General features: G+C 35.0%; 2 protein-coding genes across 2 annotated transcripts in view; one reads left to right on the top strand and one right to left on the bottom strand.

Moving 5' to 3' along the window:
* Positions 1-11,763, bottom strand: part of LOC127176604 (polycomb group RING finger protein 3) — a 45,025-nt gene extending 33,262 nt beyond the window's left edge. Inside the window, exon 1 of the mRNA XM_051128366.1 lies at positions 11,641-11,763. The gene's annotated coding sequence lies outside the window, so the exon portion shown is untranslated. The remainder of the gene's footprint in view (positions 1-11,640) is intronic.
* A 1,845-nt stretch (positions 11,764-13,608) lies between these two features.
* Positions 13,609-23,545, top strand: slc49a3 (solute carrier family 49 member 3). The gene is made up of 10 exons (XM_051128365.1): positions 13,609-14,058; positions 17,698-17,856; positions 18,888-19,104; positions 19,191-19,267; positions 19,356-19,493; positions 19,666-19,782; positions 19,956-20,108; positions 20,507-20,664; positions 22,312-22,424; positions 22,818-23,545. The coding sequence occupies exons 1-10, from the start codon at positions 13,894-13,896 to the stop codon at positions 22,982-22,984; spliced, it is 1,464 nt and encodes a 487-aa protein (XP_050984322.1). The 5' UTR covers positions 13,609-13,893; the 3' UTR covers positions 22,985-23,545.
* Positions 23,546-24,981: the final 1,436 nt, after the last annotated feature.

Genomic DNA, 24,981 nt, shown 5'->3' with positions numbered 1-24,981 from the left:
AAAAAAAGAAGTTGACAAAGATATGCATGATCATGTCGGTGGAAAATATCACTTATACAAATTACAGTTGGCTGACACTTCTCTAAGATGCCCACACATACGTTTCTTGCTGGCCTGCTTGAGTCCAGACAGAAAGACTCCCGGTCTGGGAGTTTCTGTCTGTTCGCTATCCTGTGAAATTAGTGCACTTAAACCAAAGACATGAATGTAGGTCATCTAAGGATATGAGTAAGTGTGTATCATCAGAATCACAGCAGAACCAACAGTTGAACAATTTTAGAGTAGAAGATTTAACTACTCCTGTTTCACTCAGAAATACATCACACTATGAAATTAAAAATGGTCGTGAATACAATTTTATGTTGACTTCAGTAATTCTCTTTGTAAACTTAGACTCTTGACTTCCCAAATTCCAGTTTACGAACTAAACTTCCTGAACAAATCAACAGCAATTTAATCTACCATTGCTGAGGGCGGCACTTTACTTTGTTGTGGTACTACAGTGACATAAAAGAAAACAGATCTCTTTACAATACAGGAAACGGTGACTATCACAGCCTGCAGACTGGAGCCATGCGAATCTCAGTGGGTTTTAAAATAACATGACCAATAGTTAGATCGCTGCCACACAGACTGTCCAACATTTGCTTCTACTATTTGAAGGATCAAACCGACATTGGTGCAAATTAAATTAGCTATTATCTGTTAGGCGTGAAAACACCTTTGAGACTTTGACCGGAGATGGAATGTTTTGTCATGTTCTTATCATTAAACCTACTAAGGTAAACGCTCTGCATTTTATCATCATCAAAGTACACAGACAACTGAAGAACAAAACCAAACATGTGTTATCACGACAAACAAGAATTCTTGATAAGAAATTTCAGAGAATTTGCAGTCAAGATGCAAATATTTCACAGAAACAACTTAAACCCAAGCTCTTCATTCAATACACTCAGAACCATAGAGCTAAAAACACTCACAGAGCTAAGGGCTGCACGATAAATCGCATGCGATTGTCAGGCGCGTTTAGTCAGTAAAGCCGGTACTTTGATTAGTAGTAAATCTCCATCACGTGCGATCAGCTGGAGCAGCAATTAATACACAGAGCCGTAAATCACTGACAAGCTACGCAAAATCAAGCTCATAATCGCAGATGAATCGCATTCGATTATGCGCGCGATTTTGTGTAGCTTGTGACTGTGTAGCTTGACAATCGCATGCGATTTATCGTGCAGCCCTAAATTTGGGTGAATGAAACTTAGGTATATGTATACACACACTGCTCAGCTAGGCTAATTGACCAATACTTGGTTATTTTGAAATAACCATTCATGAAACACGAGCAGAATTCATTTTTGTGTAAATCGTTCATGAAGCTGTTCTCACATAAACTTTCAAATTTATAAAAGTGTTTGTATTTTCAAAATGTTAGTTCGTACAAAAGCTCTTGCCCTCTTTTTTAAAAAAAAAATTTGTGTGTGTAGCTGAGTTGATAACTGTAAAACGCAGCACTTGTCACTGTCAGTATTCACCCGACCGTAAATAGAGGAAGGGCGGGACAAATACTGACCAACCCAACCATCCTACTTGTACAACGACTGCCTACATCAATAGAGAAGTCAATATTACTGGTTACTGCTTTTTTATATTTAATAAAATTTTTAAAAATGAGATACTAGTAATACGTTGCCACTGTGGATATTCCAAATCACTGCAACTAAAGCGTCTCAGCTGGAAAAACGCTGTGCCAACAAAGCATTCTCAAGCGCCACCAGCTTGTCATTTTCAAAAGAGCACCGACAATTTTTCAGCAGGCTAAAAACTTTTTGGTGGACACACATTATTGAATATTTATTGTTAGGCATATGGCCTATTAATCCTTTTTGCATTTATGCAACATACTGGAGCCAAATCTGAGAAAGTAGACCAGAATATTCCACTGCGTTCCTGGACATGCAATTATGAATGAGCACTAATTATGACAATGCTAATTATCAATGAGCGTGCACTACTCAGAATTTACTCATATTTTTACGCAAGTTTCATGAATTAGGCCCATTGTTTTCAAATATTTTTCTGTAAATTTTGAGTAATAATTGTGTAAAATTCACAATAATACATATAGTGACAATATCACAGCTAATAATAACAAAATTAGTGCAAACTTTAAAACTAAATATTACAAAACACTTTAACTTACAGAAATAAGCTGAAATAAAGCAATTGTATGCAATCCGTCACACAGGAATTTCTGGAAACATCTTTTTACTAGGCCTGGGTAAAAAAAAAAAAAAACAAAAAAAAAAAAAACAGATTTTTTTATTTTAATCGATTTTCATTTTTACGAATCTAGCTATACTGATTCTTAAATGGCCAAGATTCAATTAGTCCAGCCTGTTTTCAGTTAATGAACAGGACATTGTAGTGCATCTCCAATCCAATAAATCGCAATAAGCTTTGTGCTTTGTTACTCTTGATATGAAACAAAGTCTCAGATTTCAATTTTTTTCTATTACAGTATTAAAACAATAAATTCTGTTTTGCGCTGTGACAGATCGCTGTAGCGCCTCAATTCAAAAGAAGCTGCAACGAGAAGTGTGAACTGATCATCTCCTCTGGTTTAATACTAGTTTTAGAAAAAAAAAAAAAAAAAAAAGCACAATGTACCAAAATCTGTATTCTGTTTAATGTAATCACTCCGTCAGTGTTTCAACCGCGGAAAGACATCAATATAACAGCGTGTAAACAATAAATGTCACATAACGTCACATTTACCTTACAAAAAGACATATTCGGTGACCATACGCATATTAGTCAGCTAGAAAAATGAACTCTAGAGGAGAATTTGCTAAATATACGCATCATATAACATATTCATTATCATTTTTACTGTTCTTCAATATTTAATGTTTGACTGAATAAATCAGTCAAGTTTTATGACAGCCACCATTTAAAGGTTTAATGTTTCAAGAAAATGAACTGGAGTAGAAATATAATTATGTAAATGTAACTTTACTATTATAAAAACTTAAATTAAGTATAATTTGTATACAAATCAGTTCATTTTAACCCCTAATATTATAACATAGTATCAGATAACTCTCGTGTATATTTTACAGCATTAGTTGAGAGTATTTTTTGCAAATTTGCAATGTACCTGATACACATCCTAAATAATCAATACTGAATCTGAATCAAATCACAAGCATCTTAATAGAATTTGAATCGAATCCTAAAATGTGCCAATACCCAGCCATTTTTTTTAAATCAAAATTTATGTGGTAATTCATGTGACTTGCAAAAAACGTACAGCAACAATAAAATTACATGTTAGTTATTTAGCGTATGTTATGGTAACTTACAGTTAAGCAATTAACAGGTTTTTACTGCATTTTTCTTTTTTGTAAAAATGATTTTTAGTTTACATTTAAAGGGGTCGTTCACCTAAAAAAAATTTTTCCTATGCTCATGCTGTTTCAAATGCATATTCTACAGTTTTCTGAATACAAAAGAACAAACTTCACACTTCTCTTTTCTGTACAACGGCACTGACTATGGCCAAGGTCAGCGTGTTATGTTGTTCTTATCATAATGAAAAACATTACACAACATTATTTTGTTTTTAGGCGCTAAGGTCACAGCAAGCCGTCACTGAAAAAAAAGGAGAATGATTTGTGTTAATTTACCTCATGAAGCTAAACTGTTTGATATAAAAAGTCAAATAAACCAAGCATTTTAAACAGCACAGCAGAATAAACCTGAGAGCAGTTTAAACCTCTCAAACACAGCTCTCTCTCCGTTACACATGCAGTCAAAGATTATCACAAATGCAATCTCAGCTCAAGCTTTCTACAAGAGAAACCAAAATCCACATTCAGCCAGGGCACACAGTGGAGTTTAAGAACAGAAACTTCCTTGACGGGAAGCACTCGAGCAAGTGGTCGAGTCATAGGCAATGCCCTTAAGTGACCTTAAATAAAGGGCGTCTCATACGCCACAGGTGAATATGGTTTTCATAACAGGGTGTGTCAGACGTTCTTATAGAAAGCGTCCAGCAGTAACACCTTTCGCCCAGTTTCTCACACATTTGCTGCTACAAAGGATTCGCTGTTATCCGTCAGCAGCTATTGAAGTGCTCTGGGAGACGGCCGGGCACACAGACGCTGCCAGCTGTATGAAGCGCTCTGTGAGGAGCTAATGAGGCGCCACAGTACGACAGACTTACTAAGCGGAGCAGTTTTGTCTCTGGAAAAATGGGTTTGTGTGCGACCCCAACGCTTAAATGAACACGGCCCAGCAATCAGACAAAAATAGTGGTTCACGCTTGTTACAAACAGTCTTTTATGGCCTGGCGCTAAAAAAAAATCATCAATTGAGGAGTGTCGGGTCTGTTTGAGGAGCTGGGAGAGACTCTACGCCTACAGAGCCGGACTATAAGATTGCTGAACAATTGAGATTTACTGATGTCATTCAGCAACCTGATAATACTGCTTTTCAGAGTGCAAGAGCACCTGGCCTAATGAATTATTAAATGACAAATTCAATAAACCCTTACAAAAAAAGTATAGTGGCGGTACCGTGGAACAGCAATGATATATGATTGTAAAAGCATGGTACTCTGATATGATGAGTGATTGAATGCTTAAATTTGCATGGTAGTAAAAGGCACTTTAAAGAAAAGCATGACATCACGTCCAAAAAATAAATTTGTATAAGTAAAGCACAAACATCACATTATTATTAAGTCACTAGTACACCTAAAATGCACATTTAGATATAATCTGACCCACTTACTTTCTTAATATACATTTCTTGTCTTGTATGTCAATTTATCAATGCACATCATGTCACATTACAGTATAAATTCATTAATAAAAAAAAAAAAAAAAACTTGTTTCTGAAGTTTTCACAAAATTCATACCATAACAAAACAAACATACAAACAAAAAAAGTCAAAGACGCTGGTCTAGGAAGTCAATTACAAACATTTTTAAATATCACTAGAAACCTACATTTTTAAGCAACTCGATGAAAGTCCAGCCGAGTATACTGTAAAAAAAAATAAAAGTCTTATACAAACAAACTGAACCTTGTTATTCCAGTAGCCAATTGGAAACAGCCCAAGCCACAGTTTCTAGTTTAAATACTTAATCAGAATCAATGGTGTGAAAAGTATTTCAACACACAAGCCTTTTAGCAAAAAATATTTTTCTTGAGATAAGCGTAGATGTAGTAACCATTTCATAAGTACAATAATTGATCTGGCCCTATTACCACACATTAGGATGTGCAATAATTTTAAATAGTTCAATAGTCTATCAGTTCGTTCCTAGCATATACTTTCTTATCAGACTTGTCTCTGTTGCTGTACATCTACCAAAGAAGAGTGACCTTTGCAATACTGACCCAGATCTGAAAGCATCACCACCAAATAATTAATAAGTTCATCAGACAAGGAGGCAGTAAAATCCCATATCTCTTAAATTCCGGTAGTTAACCTCATTAAAAACATCAAAATCACACTTAATCTGAGTTCATCGGCTTATTGCATGAAATCCTTTATCAAGGAATCCATTGTTCAGCTCTCTAAAAACTTCACCAGTTAAACAGGCTATAGGAGAAACTTTTACATTGACTTGAGTCTTGTTTGTGTTCCAGAATTCAATCACACACAGAGTTTAAAGGTTGGCTCCTTGAGATAAAATACACACAAAGCACTCAAGTAGCATGTTGACTCTTGCGTAATTCAGAGACTGTATCCTGAAAGACTGACAACATCATACGGGGAACTTTGAGCAAATACTCTGAATCACTTCCCCTTACACTTCTTAAAAGGATGAGCATTTGAAAACCCAGGGGTTGTCATTTATGTTCATTCGTGTGCTGTACGGCAGTACCACAGCATTTACATACCACTTTTTATGTGATCTTGATAAAGCCTGGTTCACAAATAAAACACTTTAGGTTTACACCCAAAACCATTATCGTTTACTATCATTAATAAAACACAAAATGAGAATTTCAGCACAATCTTTATACAACACTGGTTTTCAGGACAACAGGGATGGACCCTGTGATATAAAAGTACTCAAAAAGTAGTCCATATGGTTTACATTTTAGTCTGTTTCCTCACACAAAGCTATCATATGGCTTCTGATGTATATATATATATATATATATATATATTATTATTATTATTATTATATAAATCACGATTAATCGTTTGCCAGCCCTACTTGACAGCATCCATCCATGTTCACTTTCACTTGTAGCAGCATAAACATTATCTCACACAGAAAAAAGGAAAATCATATGTTTACAGTAAGTGAGCAAATTATGACAATATTCATTTTTTGGTAAACTAAAAAAACTCTTCTTTTTTAAAATGATATAAATAAAATCTTTCAAAAGTCCAACTCTCTATATGCTGTATACAGGAATCATCACAAGCTCTGACACGACCCACATTTACGGAAGTGGGACTAAAAGCCTATCAGCAGAATTCATCTACTATGACCCTGGATGCTTACAAAAGAGGAGTAGAAATTGCAGAACACTTAGGCCAAAACAAAGCAGCTTAAGACAACCTGATAACTTTCATAGAGTTAGATAACCTAAAATGAGCATAAAACATATGTAAACCTGAAGTAGACAACCCTAAAAACTACACTGTAAAAAACGATTGTGATTTATTAATGGTAAAAGACTGTAAAAATGCTACAGCAAAAACCTATTATTTGCTTAACAGTAAGCTCCCTTACTATATACGATGAATGGACATTTCATGTCATTTTGAAGTAAAATACAGTTTTTAGAGGAGTCATCGGATGCCCATTTTCCAGTTGATATGATTCTTTGGGTCTTAATGAAAAGTCTATAATATACTTTGGTTAAAAATTCTCAATGGTAGTGTAAAACAACACCCTTTTTAACAAATTTTTTGCCAAAATCAGCTCTTCAAAAATCATCCTGTTCTGGTCGAGGCTGCTTTAAATGTTAATGAGCTGTGCTCACCCCGGCCCTCTTTTCTCTCTGTGGAGTGACGAGCCTGTTTACTTTAGCCGCATTTAGCTTGCTAACTAGCACGTTATTAGGAAAGTCGATCACAAAGATTCATAAAAAAAACCCTTACACTCACTTCTGCTGTAATCGAAGCTGGATCACCAATGATTAGCGCAAACACAGACGGATATATGTAGATCGGGAGGCGCATTCCCTTCACAGACAAACGTAATCTACTGCATCTTCAGCGGCTCAGATGTCGGGAGTAAATGACGACCACTATGTTCATTATTACATCCAGCAACACAACACATCAATCACTCAATCAGAGATATTCTTGTCTAACTTACATCCCTCCTTCGGCATCGAAACAATGGAGGTCTGACTGTTACAGCTGATTAGGCGGGTCTGAGGTAAGACGCTCAACCACCGGAAACCACATGGATTTTTATCATTATAGGGTAGATGTGTGCATACACTACCAACACACATTAATGTTCAAACAACATGTAAAAGTGAACTTAGCATCCGATGACCCCTTTAAGTGGAAAAAAAAAACATAATTTACAGTGAAAAATTGACATTCGCAGAGTTCTCTGTGTTACATTTCAAATTTGAAGCGTTTTTCAGTTATGGTCATTATGGTTGTATGCTATGTCTACTATTGTTAAATGAATGTTTATTGCATTATTTCAGTATCATGTGTGTAATCATGATGGTTTAGTATTTGTGTGTATGACACCGTGCACCTTCTATATATGTTAGTATTTTCTTTCTCAGCTTGTGAAAAAGCTGCTTATGATGAGCTTTGGTTTATCATGTGATTTTCTCACCACTTATGTGGTTATCAGTGTATTACAAAGATACTAAACAGATTCAGTACTTCAATAGGTTGGTATATTAACATTATATCTAGGGCCCTATGAAATCCATTTTAATTTTTCTGGATTCCGTTTTTTTCCATTTTAACTTTTCTGGATTCCGTTTTTTCCCATTTTAATTTTTCTCAACTCCTTTTTAATGGTTAAATTAAATTTTATTAAATGAAAGAGCATGTCTAATTAATTAAAACCATGAAACTTATGCAATTACACATCAGTTTAATAAAGGTTTAACAAAAATGACATGTTTAGGGACCTATGAAATGTTTTCTTTTTTCTCACCATATGTTTTATTGTTATCAAATTCTGTGTTTTTGCATGTCTAATTATTTAAATGCATACTTAATTTATTCAAATTCATTCTTAAAACAGCTTTATGACAGGTTTTTTACCCTCAGAAATTCTGTGTTGTGTTTTTAAAAAAATGTTCTGGTTATCAAATGAAGGCATAAAACATTAATTTCATTTATCTTTTAATTATTAAATAATTAAGCAAACTTTTTTGGCAAACAAAGGGGAATTGACTATTAACATTAAAACATGGAAGAAATGTTGAGTGGTTATACCCTAAAAAATAATGTTTGTTTCATTTTAGTAGTAGCAGTAATAGAAGTAATATATCTGGAACAATGTCTTCAAGTTAAATCGGACTTTTATTTTGACGGGTTGCTGTGTCTACCTTTACATTTGTGTGTATGATGTAACGCTAGTTTTCCCAAAATGGAACGGTCAAATGCTCATGAAGTGACTCTCAGCAGATATTATTGATGTATTTATTATTTATGTCCTCATTTAGTAAGACGACAGACGCTGAAATCACCGCGAGCGTCACGCGTGCTTCATTGTGTGTAGTAAACAAAACCGCTCGTCTGCTCCATTCATTAAAACAGAGACACGCAGAACATGCAGGATTCACATTCAAATGGTATTTCTGCGGCGTAATATTTACAGATACTAGTCCATATTGCAGTGTGATTTAAGTTTAATGACCTACTTTTGATTAATTCATTCAAACTTTGACAAATTCTGTGACATTCCGCATTATTCAGTAAATTCCGTTTTTATGATTGGATTCTGCGATTCCGTCCACGTTTTCCACATCACGGGTATCATAGGGCCCTACATTATATCATTATAGAAATATGTTTTTTAATGTAAATTTAAGTTACATTTGTAAAACCTAAAATGTTGCTACTGTATTTTTAAGGTGAAATTTTAACAAACCTAGCTGCCAGTTTTTTACTGTAAATTTTACTCTTTTTATTTTTAAGGTGTAGTGATACTAGACAGGCCAATTAATCATCAAATATTTGTCAATTTTGATATTATAAGCTTTGGTCAATAACATGTGGCAGATAGAAATGTCAGTTAAAAATAGTTTGATGTTAAATATTATCCAAAATAAGTGCTTGTTCAATGTGCTCATGTGACTTTATTAAATTACGTACTGACTTTTTACACCCTAAGGCACTAGACAAAAATAATCCGGCTCATTGTAAAAAATGTGCCTGTGGCAACATTTCTGCAGAATATTGTGTTGCTTCTTGCACATTTTGCAACACTTCCAAAATGAAATGTCCTATGAGTGGCACTAAAAGCATGTTTTATCCAATATGTTTTATCCAATGTGAATTTGACCAGGTGAGCTACCGAGCAAGCTTTCTACATCAGAAAGCTGCAGTGGTAAGTACATCATTGGAGTTTTGCAAAAAAAAAAAAAAAAAAAAAAAAAAAAAACAATAATAAAAAATAATACACATATATGCATCACATATCTTAAAAAGCCTTTAAAAATCTCTTAAAAAGTATGAAGCTGAACAGATGATTAAAGCAAAACTGAAGTATGACATAACAGTTTATGAAGTGAGAGCTGAATCAACAACAAAAAAAAAAAAAAAAGCACGTTACCTATAACTGAAAGATGCTTTTTGATACACCGCCTTTAATCCACCTGATCAAATCTACATAATTGTAAATGTAAATCAACACCTCAGCAAAACCAGGGTCACATTTCACCGGCTCAATATTAAACTCATTTGGTTTAACGTGAGATAACTTCACATCAGTGTGAATAACTGCCTACACTGCTTAATGCCAGACCGCAGGCTTGACCGGTTTTAGAACTCGCTTTTCTGGGTATGCACTAAAAACATGGACAAACTGAAAGGCATTGTTTTCACTGAAAACCACTTAACTGTTGCTGGCACATTAGAGGACTGCGCAACAGCCATAGGCCACATGCTTTAGCCATTACTACAAAAGAACATAAAAGTGTTTAAAGCTTATTAGCATAAACAACACGCTTCTCATGATGACATGTACAGACGACATCAGGCTATCACACACTTTTAACACTCACGAAAGGCATGATATTGACTAAGCGATTAATCATGGATTAATGAAACATCATATGAATGTTTGACTCACTAGTTATGTCAGCAACTATGGTTAGTGTGTAAATCTTTTAAAACCTAATCAAAAATATTTCCAAAAATATATGAAAAGTTTTTTATTTTCATACCGTTAATATTTTTTAGCATTGAATCAGATCATTCTCAATGGAGAATCTAAATACTGTGATACTGTTTTTGCAGGATGCTGATGAAAACTATCAGGAAAATAATGTAACAATATACAGAATCTTGATGGTCGTCAAATCAGACTTAAAAATTCTTATTTCTTACCTTTTCGTTTGCAGTGAAATGCAACCTGGACTCATTTACAGCCTTCATGCGATTTACCATAGTAAAAAGGGCTAAACTGTACAAGGCCTCACAGTGCAAAATTGTAAACAGCATCACCAAGGTGGTGTCTTTAGAGCAATATTTAAGAAAACACTCTAAAAACCAACAAACTGTACATGTGGACATAGGACAAATCCATTTTCAATGGTCAACATGGTTATTAGAAAGCCGGAACGCGGAAATTTCACAGCTGATTCTCAGCAGAAACCAGATCAATGTGGACATCAACCAATGTCCAGACCTGACGACTTAATACGTCCATCATTTAGGGGTGTAGCGTACATCCCATGGGACGTAAGGGGGACACGTCCCCCACAACTTTGGGACAACTGAAAATTGTCTATTCTCCAATCAATACCGTAACAACGATATCCTGTTTGCCGTCCCCCTGACAATAATTTAAAGCATTCACAAAAGTGAATGTGTCCAAACACATGAAGCGGGACTTGTTGGTTGTTCCTGCTCCAGGAGTCTGGGGTGCAGGTTTGCACATGCTTCCCCAAAAAACCCTCTGGGCTTTAACTTTTTTTCTGGCCCAGATTTCATTTTAGCTTGCATGCAAAGCTGCCAGAGCATCAAACCCTAACTTTGAACACACAGATGGGCATATGATGATTATGATGGACAGGAAGCTCTCAAGAACATTCCAGGCAGGAGGAAGAGGAGGAGAACTGACCAACACAAGAACTGTAATCAGACACAGGAGTGCATGCTTATGAAACTCCAGCTACACTAAATTACACTTTTTCCCTTCTTACAAAAGATGACCCCGGTTAGGAGCTGCAGGGCCCGGCGTCGCCATACACACACACACACATTTACACACGTATACACACACATACAGCACGACCGCACATATAACAGCACGTATAGCCATGCAGAGCTGCCATCAAGCGGAAAAAACACAGCGAGAATAAATGAAAACTCCCCGTTTGCCGTCCGAAAGAAAGCTCGGGAGACGCATTCGTGCAATGATCAGCGGGAATCGGTTCAAGTTTAAAGGAACAAACCTGTTTATGGCCAGAGCGGTCCGCTGGATATTGGGTTGAATCCGAGTTAAATCCACTATCAGTAAAACAAAGAGGCGAAAATGTCCGGCCAGTGCCGAAACAGGCCGAAACAGCGCACTGAAGAGCCCTGCTGCGCATGCGCAGACTTTGTGGAAGGGAGGAGGGGTGCAAGAGAGATTAAAACCATTGGATTATACTTTATTTAATGTGTTTCATTCATTTGAAAAAAGTTACATGGATCTTGGTCAATTACATTTAGTGATTATGCTTAATAACGACTATTAAAATAAAGCACATTATATATAATTACATTCATTTATGTATACTAATAGATATTAACCTATATAATTTTTAAATAAAATAAAAAATCAGGTTTCTTTGGTTAATAGAAAGTACAGAAGAACAGCACTTTATAAATATATAGCACTTTATAAATTTTGATCAATTTAAAGCACCCTTGCTAAATAAAAGTATTAATTTCTATAATTTCTCCACAAAAAATATGCTGACTCCAAACTTTTGAATAATACAGTGTATAATGTTACAAAAGCTTTTTATTTCAGATAAATGCTGATCTTTTAATTTTTCTATTCATCAAAGAATCCTGAAAAAATGTACTCAACTGTTTTAAATATTGATGATAATAATAATAATAATAATAATAATAATAATAATAATAATAATAATAATAATGTTTCTTGAACAGCAAATCAACATATTAGAATGATTTCAAAAGGATCATGTGACACTAAAGACTGGAGTAATGATGCTGAAAATGTATCCATGATCACAGGAATAAATTACATTTTAAAATATATTCAAATAGACAGCAGATATTTTAAATAGTAAAATATTTCACAATATTACTGCTTTTGCTGTATTTTGGATCAAATAAATGAAGGCTTGGTGAGAAGAAGATAATTTCTTTAAAAAACATTAAAAATCTTATGGTTCAAAAACTATATCTATCTATCTATCTATCTATCTATCTATCTATCTATATATATGTATATATACAGTAGTCAACATTTGAAGTGGATCAAAAAAGTTCACTAAAGTTAACAAGAACAACAAAAATGGGCATTGTTTTTGGTTTTAGGACAACTTTGATGAAATGTCTATATATATATATATATATATATATATATATATATATATATATATATATATATATATAGGTTTTTTTTTATTTTTAACGTTCCGAGTATATTTTTATTTTTATGCTTTTGAGACACAAATCCTTTTTTAAAACACATTAATGTAATAAAATATTAAATATAAAACTATAAATAAAAAAATTAAATAATAATAAAATAAATTTAAATAATTAAAACCATTAAATACACTTACGATTTAGGCGTATCTCACTTCACAGGTCATCATGAATAACTATATTCAACATTTTAAATCATACCACAATGTCAGAATTTTGATATGATCAGTTCGGTTTATATTCATTCATTTTAATTATTATCTCATTTTAATTACCAACAACATGATTTTTAGCCGTGTATTTACCACCGTTTTACAAAATGTGACACCCAGAAAGCTTTAGATCCTTTAAGTAAATAATTTAATTAAATTTCCACACAAATATTAGTAAGAAAAAAGATCAGCATTTTCTTGAATTTAAATTTAATTAGTTCATCAGTTACTACAAACAAAGATTTGGTAAACTAGCTGATAATTGCGGTGATGATGATGATGATGATGATGATGATGATGATAATTATGATGAAAAATCTATAAGGTTTATACAGTCCCTGATCAATAGTCTGCATGACATAACAATGATGTGAATGTAGTGTTGACATTTTTTGGAACTGGGTTGTTTTGGAAAACTTTTGAACTACTGTACCTGATGCTCACCAAACTTTAGCCAGAATATGTATGGAGTTTCAGGAAACCGACCGGCGCTATGACAGCGAATCACGGGTTGAAGGGAGTGGTGATGTGATTGTGGATTGGATGAGTGTTGATAGGTTGAAGGCGCTTTACAACTCTCATTCACCGGCTTAAAGGTGAAACCAAAACAATGGTCTTTCTAAACAAAGCAAATAATCATGCTTTCGAGTTTTAGCTGTTCACTGTTTGGAAACGTTTGTCTGGAAACTGGTTAAACTGTGTAGATTATTGACAGAATTGTTTTTGGACCCAAATGGCTACACCGCTCTCAGAACCGGGTTTTTTCAAGAGTTTTTAAAACTCGTTTAATGTGATCGTGTGATCTAGCTGTGGTTCGAGTTTGTCATCATGGATGATGGAAGCGCGGAGACTCAAGCGCTCATCGGGAGCTCGAGAAAAGATGTTCGGTCTCACCTGAACGGAAGAAGAAACACGGCTACTGAGTTCAAAGTTTACAAAAGGAGATGGTTCATCTTATTTGTACTCTGCCTGCTAAATGGTTCTAACGCAATGGTAGGATGTTATACTCATTCATTTACATAAATCATGTTAATGTCTAACTGTTTGTCTTAATACTCTTTTATCAAAATGTTCTGTAGGCTATTTTTATATAATTAATATTATTGTTTTATCAAGTACAAAAATGCCAGGGGAAAATATCTGAATAGATCCAAAGTTGTGATGGGTCGTTCTTGAACGATTCGTTCATTTTGAACGAATCTTTAATGTGACTCGGGACGAACGAGTCGCCTCGGGGAGTGATTCGTTCAGTCGCGCATGCGCAACATCCTATTAGGTTCTGTACTGGAATTAGTTCACCTGTTTTAGAGTCGTTCGTTCACCTTATGGGGCTGTCACGTGATGAACGAACGACTCAAACCCGAAGACTCAAAAGATGAACTAATCAATTCTCCTTCCGGCTCAAGCTGCATAGGTTAACGTTACAGGGCTGTCACGTGATGAACGAACGACTCAAACCCGAAGACTCAAAAGATGAACTAATCAATTCTCTTTCCGGCTCAGGCTGCATAGGTTAACATTACGGGGATGTCACGTGATGAACGAACGACTCAAACCCGAGGACTCGAGAGATGAACTAATCAATTCTCTTTCCGGCTCAGGCTGCATAGGTTAACATTACGGGGATGTCACGTGATGAACGAACGACTCAAACCCGAGGACTCGAGAGATGAACTAATCAATTCTCTTTCCGGCTCAGACTGCGTTGGTTAGCTAATTGGGCTGTCACGTGATGAACGAACAACTCAAACCCGAAAACTTGTCAGATAAGAGGCGAGGTGAGCGAATCATAGACTAAAGACCCAGGTAAACAATGAATGAATCTTTTCTGTTTCTTATAGCATTATAGTTTTGTTTTGTTTGTAGTGTGATCAACGTTTGTGTAAGCAGTAGATGTGTTAGGGAGGTAAAACGTAACATTTTAATTATATTTTGCTAAAATGAACGAAATGACTCGAAAAAAGATTCGTTCATTTTGCTGAACGAGACTCAAAGGACCGAGTCGGTAAAATGATCCGAACTTCCCATCACTAGGTACTTCTGAATTACTCCGCCTCTAAACAACTTTTGTTTTTAATGACGTCACGAATCCCTCTTCCCCAAGCTCCCCGGGGTGTTTACTTTAAAGACCCAATGCAAATAAAGTTTACGTTTTATCGACTTAAGTCTACTATGTCTATTAGCTTTCAAATAATGTTCATACAAGTTGACACAATTGTGTTTTAACAAATGTATGCAATTTGCAGTCCTCTTCTTCCTGTAAAACGACTAAAAACTGACTCATCTTGCATATCCACTTTTTTGTCCAATAAAATGTTTCCATTTAACACCCAACCACATGCCACTGATTTGCAATCACAGCTATGATGTAAAATAAAACATATTGCCAATTTACATGAAAAAAAGAGATATTGCAATTAATTTGATCATTAATCAGCATATCATATTAAATTGAAATGCCTCTATTGATTTACTATGTCTGTTGCTGCTTAAGTCTCCCAATTTATCCAGGGTTAACACGATGTAGGAAATGTTCACACTTTCCATAGTGATCAGGGTCATAACAGGGTCTTCCTGACGGCCCAGCTGTAGTAGGACATGGATACGTCCCCCCGAGGCTATTATCTCTGAAGAGGGCGTGTGCCAGAAAGGGGCTTGTCAATCTTAATTACGCACCCGTAGCTCCCGTGGGACATGTCATTTGCACGGACACCATTGTATATGTGTTACAAGGCCAAGACGTCCAAAGCTGTTCATCTGAAATATGAGAAATCTACATCGTGTCTTGGCACACTGTGTTAAAGCTTAGCAGATGGTGTAATTCTGGGCTTATTTAAAGATTACAATCTTGAGGTAATCTGATGATGGCCTAAACCTGTAGATGTGATTCTGGATCGTGGTCACATGCATGTGTTAAGAATTTTTACAAAAATAATTTTTAAGTACAATCAGAACTGACAGTTCATTTTAGCAATGCATCCTGTGTTACACAAAGGACTTTGCACATTGACTGTGAAAACAGCAGCTATGCATTTGAATTAATGTGAAACAGCGTCCCAGTAAGTTGTGCAGTGGTGCATAAAATGACTGTATTGTGTTTTGGGATCAGCTGACTGCCATCTGTCATGCTGCTGCATGCATATAAAATTCCTGATAGCAAATAAATAAATGCTATTGTGTACAACACTGCAAATGGCCACTGTAAAGTAGTCAAGTAACTATTCTTCATCACCAAGTGTTTATTTGAGTAGCACTGAAACAAAATACTTGTATTTTATACTCAGTCCCATTCTGAAGGAAAATAAAATCATATACAATTGAAGTCAGAAGTTTACATACACCTTGCAGAATCTCCAAAATGCTAATTATTTTACCAAAATAAGAGGGATCATACAAAATGCATGTTATTTTTTATTTAGTACTGACCTGAACAAGATATTTCTGAACAGAAAAATCCTTCAGGTCCCACAAATTTTTTGTTTTTCAGCATTTTTGTGTATTTTAACCCTTTCCAGCGATGACTGTATGATTTAGAGATCCATCTTTTTACACTGAGGACCACTGAGGGACTCAAATGCAGCTCTTACAGAAGGTTTAAACGCTCCCTGATGCTCCAGAAGGGAAAACGATGCATTAAGAGCCAGGGGGTGTAAACATTTGAACAGAATGAGGATGTGTACATTTTTCGTAATTTGCCTAAATATCATATTTATTTCATTTAGCACTGCCCTTCAAAAGCTACAGAAGATACTTACATGTTTCCCAGAAGACAAAATAAGTTAAATTTACCCTGATCTTCAAATTCAGAAAGTTTACACCCCCAGCTCTTAATGCGTTGTGTTTCTTTCTGAAGCATCAGTGAGCGAAACCTTCAGTTGTCCTCAATGTGAAAAGATGGATCTAAAAATCATACAGTCATTGTTGGAAAGGATTCAAATACACAAAAATGCTGGAAAACCGAATAATTTGTGGGACCTGAAGGATTGTTCTGAAGAACAGTGGACAGTTTAACTGTTCAGGACAAACAAGGGATTCATGAACAACTATCACTAAACAAAAAAACACAGCTGTGGATCATTCAGTTAAGAACACAGCATTAAGAATCAAGTGTATGTAAACTTTTGAACAAGGTAATTTTTATAAACGTAACTATTATTTTCTGTTGTGGACTATATGTAATCTTTTATGTGAAATATCTTATTCAGGTCAGTACTAAATAAAAAATAACTTGCAATTTGTATGATCCCTCTTATTTCTGTAAAATAATTTAACATTTTGTAGATTCAGACTTGTATTTACTCCTTAAAATGTAATTTAGAATGTGGCTTGACTTGTATGATTGTACTAATAATAGAAATTCAAGTATAATTTGCACATAAACTTGCATGTGACTTGTGTTTGTCATATTTAGCTAATGTGAGGGGCCCTCTGACCTGTGGTTTCTATTTTGTGCAGCTTCAGCGGTTAAATGTTGAACTGAGACTTTGTGTCATATGAGTAACTTCTTGCACTTAATATATTTTATAAATGGCATATATCCATACATATATAGTTGTATTATTTGACTAGATATCAGAATAATCTACACGTTAAGCTACACCTTCATTTTTATTGTGTTCTATTTCTCCACAGGCATGGCTGACTTTTGCACCTGTGGCCGACCAGACAGCACAGTATCTGCAAGTCTCTCTAAATCTGGTCAACTGGCTGTCGCTAGTCTATGTAGTGGTTGCTATCTTCGTCAGTTTGATCACAACATGGGTGCTAGACACACTGGGACTGCGCTTCTCGGTATACAAAGATGTATTACTCTCAAATCTAGCTAGTTTACCAGCTTAAAAAACAACAACAATAGAAACCATCAGAGAAATTCTAATGGTTTCTACTACAAATACCATTACAGACATTACAAACCATCAACTATTAACCATTAAAACCATTACAATTTTGTATTTTTGGGACATATTCCATTAGGATTTAATGTTTTTAAAAAGCCACCAGTAGAAGATGATAAATTACCAGTAGAGACCAAAAGGGACAATTCCAAACTAATACGATTCTGTGATGGTTTCTATTGTTTTGTTTTCAGCAGGGCATTGTTGAAGTTATTGTTCTTTCTTTCCTGCATCTTTGTCAGTGTTGACTAATATCTCAGTTTTATTGTAAATATACATTTTTAGTAAATGTGGTATATATTCAATTGTAGTGTGACAGCATGCCATGTTTAAAAAATAGCCTAAAGGTTTATAAAGGTCAGTGGTAATAACAAAGTAATATTCACTTAAGTAACTAATAGCTTTCCATTAAATTACAATGTGTTTGTGCCAAATCATCTGTACTAACCTGCAAACTCACAGACTCAACTTGGTTCTTGAAGTGCAAAACATTTTGTCTTTAAGATAATTAGATTCACTTGTTTTAGGCTGTCACCTAGTGGGCACCTCACTTCAGTACAGCTGATTCTTCAGTAACCTAAACCAACAATAAAAGATGACGAAACACATGTAACCAAGTAGAAACGTAGGAAATAAAACTATATAATATATAAGGTTAAATATATTACAAATGTACATTAAACCTTTTATATATAAAACAGAATATTTAAGTTAAATATTATTCAATTGTGTTAGGAAGCAAAATGCTGTTAATTCTGTTTATTTGCTTAACACATTCATTACTAATAGTGTAAAATGTCATTTCACCCCAGAAAGTTATCAAACGCAATATAAATTTGGGATGTAGCCTATTGAAAAAAGTCACTGTGATGAAAATGTTCATGACAGTTCACAGTCAATATACTTTCTTCCTATCTTCTGAAACAGCTAATCCTGGGCTCATGGCTCAACATGTTGGGCGCTATCCTGCGTGTCATTGGCATGTTGAGCAGCATCCCAGAGCGGGCCATGTTCCCTATAGTCATGGGAGGCCAGACACTGTGTGCCTTTGCCCAGCCTTTGGTCATCTTTGCCCCCACCAAGCTGGCAGCTCTTTGGTTCCCTGATCACCAGAGGGCCACGGCCAACATGTTGGCTTCCATGGGTAACCTTTTTACAGCTCATATCTTATATGGTATTTCAATGACTGTACCTACTGTGGAATAGTAATATTCTTCTGCTGTTTTCCAGCAAACACTGTTGGCCTGCTGTTAGCGAACATCTTCTCTCCAATGATACTTAAATACACCAATACTCTTTTCATGCTGGTAAGACAGAACTTGGGCACAAAAGAATTGTATTTCTTGTATGATGCACATCTCTAACAGTCCCGTCGTCTCTCTGTCTGACTTGTAGCTCTTAATATATGCTATACCTGCCATCGTAGCCTGTTTCCTAGCAACTGTGGGGATCCGTGAACGCGTTCCCCCGACGCCCCCTTCTGCCAGCATGGTGACCTCCAGCTCTGAACCTTTTCTACAGGGGGTGAAACTGGTACTACACACAATTTTAAATAATCTGACATGAAAACTTGAATGAACTTTAATGCATGAGTAATGTGTGTTTTTCAAGAATTTATTAAATATAGCCTCTAATCAAAGGTGGCTTTTATGTTATTTTGTACTGCTGTCTGAGATTCACAGTGTTCTGTCACTTTCATTTACAGCTATTGACAAACAAAGCATATGTCATCCTGCTGGTGTGTTTTGGTTCAGGAATAGGGATATTCACTTGCTTTTCCACATTGCTGGAGCAGATACTGTGTGTTAAGGGCTACTCAAATGTAAGAATTATACATCCATACATTACACATTTACCTCAAACCATAAAAGCAACGTGTGCCATATTACATTATTAATATCACTTTCAATCATCTGCCAAGTCTGTAGAATATTAGTAGTGTTAGCTTTGTCAAGTCAAGATGATAACTTTGTCTGTATATGTTTGATGTGGCAGGACTTTGCAGGAGTGTGCGGTGCAGTTGCTATTGTATTTGGTGTTCTGGGTGCTTTTCTCCTTGGCCTGTACGTGGACAAGTGCAAGAAGTTTACAGAAGTAACTAAAATAAATATGAGTCTGACATCCCTCGGTGCCTCGGTTTTTGCTGTGGTGAGTAGAGTAAATGATTTCAGTGTTGTTAAAGGGTTAGTTCACCCAAAAATGAAAATTCTGTCATTAATTACTAACCCTCAAGTCATTCCAAAACCCATAAAACCTTCACCTTCAGAACTCAAATGAGGATATTTTTGATAAAATCCGAGAGCTTTCTGACCCTGCATAGATGGCAAGGCAACTGACACGTTCAAGGCCCAGAAACAGTCTATGCAGGGTCAGAAAGCTTTCGGATTTCATCAAAAATATCTTAATTTGTGTTCCGAAGACGAATGAAGGTCTTACGGGTTTGGATTGACATGAGGGTGAGTAATTAATGACGGAATTTTCATTTTTGGGTGATTTTGGTTTAATATGTGCTTGACCTGAGATGTTGTTGTGCTGCTGTCTGTCAGGTTTCGCAGTTAAGTGATCAGAAGTTCGTAATCGGTGCAGTATGTGCGTGGTTTGGATTCTTCGGGTACTCTGTATATCCCATCGCAATGGAGCTCGGAGTTGAATGCTCGTACCCTGTGGGTGAAGCAACATCCTCTGGATTGATCTTCGTGTCTGGGTAACTTTTTTTTTTTGTTGTTTTTAAACAGTGTTTTTAACAAAACCTGTTTCAGAAGTTATAGTTTTTAAAGTAATAGTTCACCCAAAATTGCTCAAAATGTATTCACCCTCAGGCAATCTGAGATCAAAGATCAATTGGAACAAATTTGGAGAAATTTAGCAAAAATTTATATCACTTTCTCATCAATGCATCCACTGACTCTAGTCCATCAATTTACATCTTGTAAAGTGAAAAGCTGTGTTTGTAAAACCATCAACACATTTTTGGATTGAGGAATTTGTTTCTTGCAGATGTGGTCAAAAGTTTACATACACCTTGCAGAACCTGCAAAATGTTAATTATTTTACCAAAATAAGAGGGATCATGCAAAATGCATGTTATTTTTTATTTGGTACTGACCTGAATAAGATATTTCACTTAAAAGATGTTTTCATATAGTCCACAAGAGAAAATAATACCTGAATGTATAAAAATGACCCGTTCAAAAGTTTAAATACGCTTGATTCTTAATACTGCATTGTTACCTGAATGATCCACAGCTGGGTTTTATGTTTTTGTTTTTTTGTTTAGTGATAGTTGATCATGTGTTCCTTGTTTGTCCTGAACAGTTAAACTGTCTGCTGTTCTTCAGAAAAATCCTTCAGGTCCCACAAATTCTTTGGTTTTCAGCATTTCTGTGTATTTGAACATTTTCCAACCACAACTATATAATTTTGAGGTCCATCTTTTCACACTGAGGACAACTGAGGGACACATATGCAAATATTACAGAAGGTTCAGATGGAAAAATGATGCATTAAGATCCAGGGTGTAAACTTGTGTAAACAGAAGGAATAACGATTCATTAAGAGGCGAGGGGTGAAAACATTTTGAATTTGAAGATCAGGGTAAATTTAACTTATTTTTTCTTCTGGGAAAAAAGTATCTTCTGTAGCTTCTGAAGGGCAGTACTAAATGAAAAAAAAAAAAAAGATATTTAGGCAAAATAAGAAAAATGTACACATTTTCATTTTGTTCAAAAGTTTACACCCTGGATCTTAATGCATCATTTTTCCATCTGAACCTTCTGTAATAATTGCAAATGAGTTCTTCAGTTGCCCTCAGTGTGAAAAGATGGATCTCAAAATCATACAATCATTGTTGGAAAGGGTTCAAATACACAAAAATGCTGTAAAACCAAATATTTTATGGGATCTGAAGGATTTTTCTGAAGAACAGCAGGCAGTTTAACTGTTCAGAACAAACAAGGGACTCATAAACAACTATCACTTTAAAAAATAAATAAATAAACAGCTGTGGATCATTCAGGTAACAACACAGTATTAAGAATCAAACCTATGTAGACTTTTGAATGGGGTTTTATTATAAATTCAACTATTTTCTTCTCTTGTGGACTATATGTAAACGTCGTGAAATATCTTACTCAGGTCAGTACTAAATTAAAAATATCATGCATTTTGCGTGGTCCCTCTTATTTTGGTAAAATAATTAACATTTTGCAGATTTTACAAGGTGTATGTAAAATTTTGACCTCAACTCTGTCTCAGGTAGTCTGAGGGTGTGTAAAGTTTTGGTGAACTTGTCTCTTAAGCTTACCAACTTTTTATAGACGTAACTGATGTGTTTAATGTGATGTTTAATCAGACAAATTCAGGCCGCCCTTTATTTGCTCCTGCTACAAGCTCTGGCCACACCAGTGGCAGAATCTCCATTATCTGTATGTGCTTCTGGAACAGATGCTGATTTGAGCTGGACAGGTGAGTGCTGCATTTATTTGAAATGTTAAAATACTATTTACTGAAAGAGACTATGCAGTGCACAGTGTTTACTGTGCAGTATGCAGTAAAAAGCACGGCCTTATTCTAGTGGGAGTAATTTTCCTCCCTTGACCGTTTCATGTCTCCCACCATGCTTTGCAAATCTAGTGTGCCTGGTTAGTGTACAATTTTCACTTCCTCTTTCCAGATAAACTGAATCCAATGTGGGTAGGGAAAATGTTTAAAATGGGAACAAGTCCAAATTAATCCAGCCTTCTGGCTTTTCCTGGTCGCTTGATGTCTTGATGAGTTAATGATAGAGTTGGGCTGAGCTCCAGGCATTCATTTGTTTCTTTCTCTCTTGCTCTTTTTCCTAAATGCACACACACATAGTGCCAGTGCTGGTGATGGCAGGCCTGTGTGCTCTGGGCACCTGCTGCTTTGTTGCCTTTTTCCACACGGATTACCGGAGACTCCGTGCGGAAGCCACAGCCTCACCAAATACGGTGACAGACCAGTCAACAGGAGGAGACACCTGGGCAAACAGCATTGATGCATAAAAGGATGGACTGATCTGACAGCAAGAGAAACCACTGACAAGAGTGTTTACGAACACTTTAAAAAGTCTTTTACCTCATTAACATTGAACATGCATGCCTTAAATGCTAGTTTGTTTTAAACTCAGAAGTGGTACCACCTCAGCTGCAACTACTGTTACATAAAGCCAAACTCATTAAGTAAAAAAAAAAAAAAACAGTTTCTGTCAAAGGTAACTAAGACAGAATGTTTTATGCAATTTTAATCTTAAATTATAAATGTTTTTACTGCAATACAGGGTACAGGAATCTAACGTTATATTTAATGCATTAATAATGATTTATAATGTAGTCTTTTTAAGGTACATAAGTTGTTGGTAGTTGTAAACTAATGGTATTAGTCATTTTATGAAATTACAGATATATTGAGTGCAATAAAATGTCCTAAGGACTAACGTTCTACCTTAAGTAATAGTAGAAATAAAGATCAGTGGAATAACCACCATGGAATTAAAAAAAAAAAAAAATCCTCACAATTCTGATTTTTTATTTTTTTTCCTCATTTGGCAAGATATATACGCAGAATTGATAAATGTAAACTCACAATTATAAAAAAAAAAAAAATAGTAAGGTACACTACCAATCAAAAGTTTTTGAACAGTAAGATTTTTTTTTAAAATGATTTTTTAAATAATTTAAATGATCTAAAATACAGCATAAGCAGCAATATTATGAACTATTTTTACTATTACTATTACTTTCCGCTTAAATATATTTTAAAATGTAATTTATTCCTGTGATCAAAGCTGAATTTTCAGCATTATTACTCCAGTCTTCAGTGTCGCATGATCCTCCAGAAATTATTCTAATATGCTGATCTGCTGTTGAAACATTTAATTATTATCATCAATATTTGAGTACATTCTTTTAGGATTCTTGATGAATATAAAGATCAGCATTTATCAGAAATAAAAAGCTTTTGTAACATTATACACTATACCATTCAAAAGCTTGGAGTCAGTATAATTTTTTGGGGGAAAAGAAATTAGAGAACTTTTATTATGCAATGCTTGAAATAAATCAAAAGTGATGATAAAGATATTTATAATGTTACATTTCTATTTCTATTTCAGATCAATGCTGTTCTTCTGAAAAAAATTCTACTCAGCTGTTTTCAACATATTAAATATTTTTGAGCAGCAAATCAGAATATTAGAATGATTTCTGAAGGATCATGTGACTGGACAAATGATGCACAAATTAAATTTTAAAATATTAAAATAGAAAGCAGTTATTTAAAATAGTAAAAATACTTAAATTCTGTTGTTTGGCTGTGCTTTGGATCAAATAAATGCAGGCTTGGTGAGCAGAAGAGACTTCTTAAAAAAAAAAAAACATTAAAAATCTTACTGTTCAAAAACTTTTGACTGTGTGTGTGTAAACTGTTTTGTTGTTTCCATCACCTTCTTTTAATAATAAAAAAAAAAGGTAATGGCAACTTTTTCTCCCAATTGTTTTTTTCCTGCAGTTATAAGTTTACATCTCACAATTCTCAGAATTGCAAGGTTTTATGCATTTTGTTTTTCAGAGAATTGTGAGGAAAAAGTTGCTGTTACCCCTTTGTTTCTATTTTATCATATTAGGAAAACAAGCTTCCATCCTATATAGCTATACTAGCGCTTAAATTGTGGTATTGATGCAAAATATTGCACAACTTTATGCAATACTGAATTCTGATCAGTAAATGTCAAAAAATTTTGTAAGACTGTATATTTGATGATTATCTTCCTCAGTGCTCCTTTTGCCTCTCAGATCTATGGTCTCTGACCTCTCACTTAAGTGAAGTATTTTCAGGTCTAATCAATATTTCATGGTCAATTATTTATTTAACAGAATTGCCATGTAATAAGTGTGACTGTACAGTGTGATGTACAAAAGGGTGCTCAGGAAGCATTCAAAACCTATATTGTACATTGCTTCTTATCTATTCTTGATAACTGGACCAAAACATTTGTTTGTAT

This window comes from Labeo rohita, chromosome 14 (genome assembly GCF_022985175.1).
Source record: "Labeo rohita strain BAU-BD-2019 chromosome 14, IGBB_LRoh.1.0, whole genome shotgun sequence".
NCBI lineage: Eukaryota > Metazoa > Chordata > Actinopteri > Cypriniformes > Cyprinidae > Labeo > Labeo rohita.
The sequence above is the reverse complement of the archived record's forward strand: the minus strand, read 5'-3'. Positions and strand labels throughout refer to the sequence as shown.

Bases quoted from the DNA above. Each gene is read 5' to 3' on its own strand.
- slc49a3 (XM_051128365.1), top strand. From the start codon at position 13,894: ATGGATGATGGAAGCGCGGAGACTCAAGCGCTCATCGGGAGCTCGAGA. The intron at 19,494-19,665 runs GTACTACACACA...TTTCATTTACAG, and splicing joins TTCTACAGGGGGTGAAACTG to CTATTGACAAACAAAGCATA. The intron at 19,783-19,955 runs GTAAGAATTATA...TTGATGTGGCAG, and splicing joins GTGTTAAGGGCTACTCAAAT to GACTTTGCAGGAGTGTGCGG.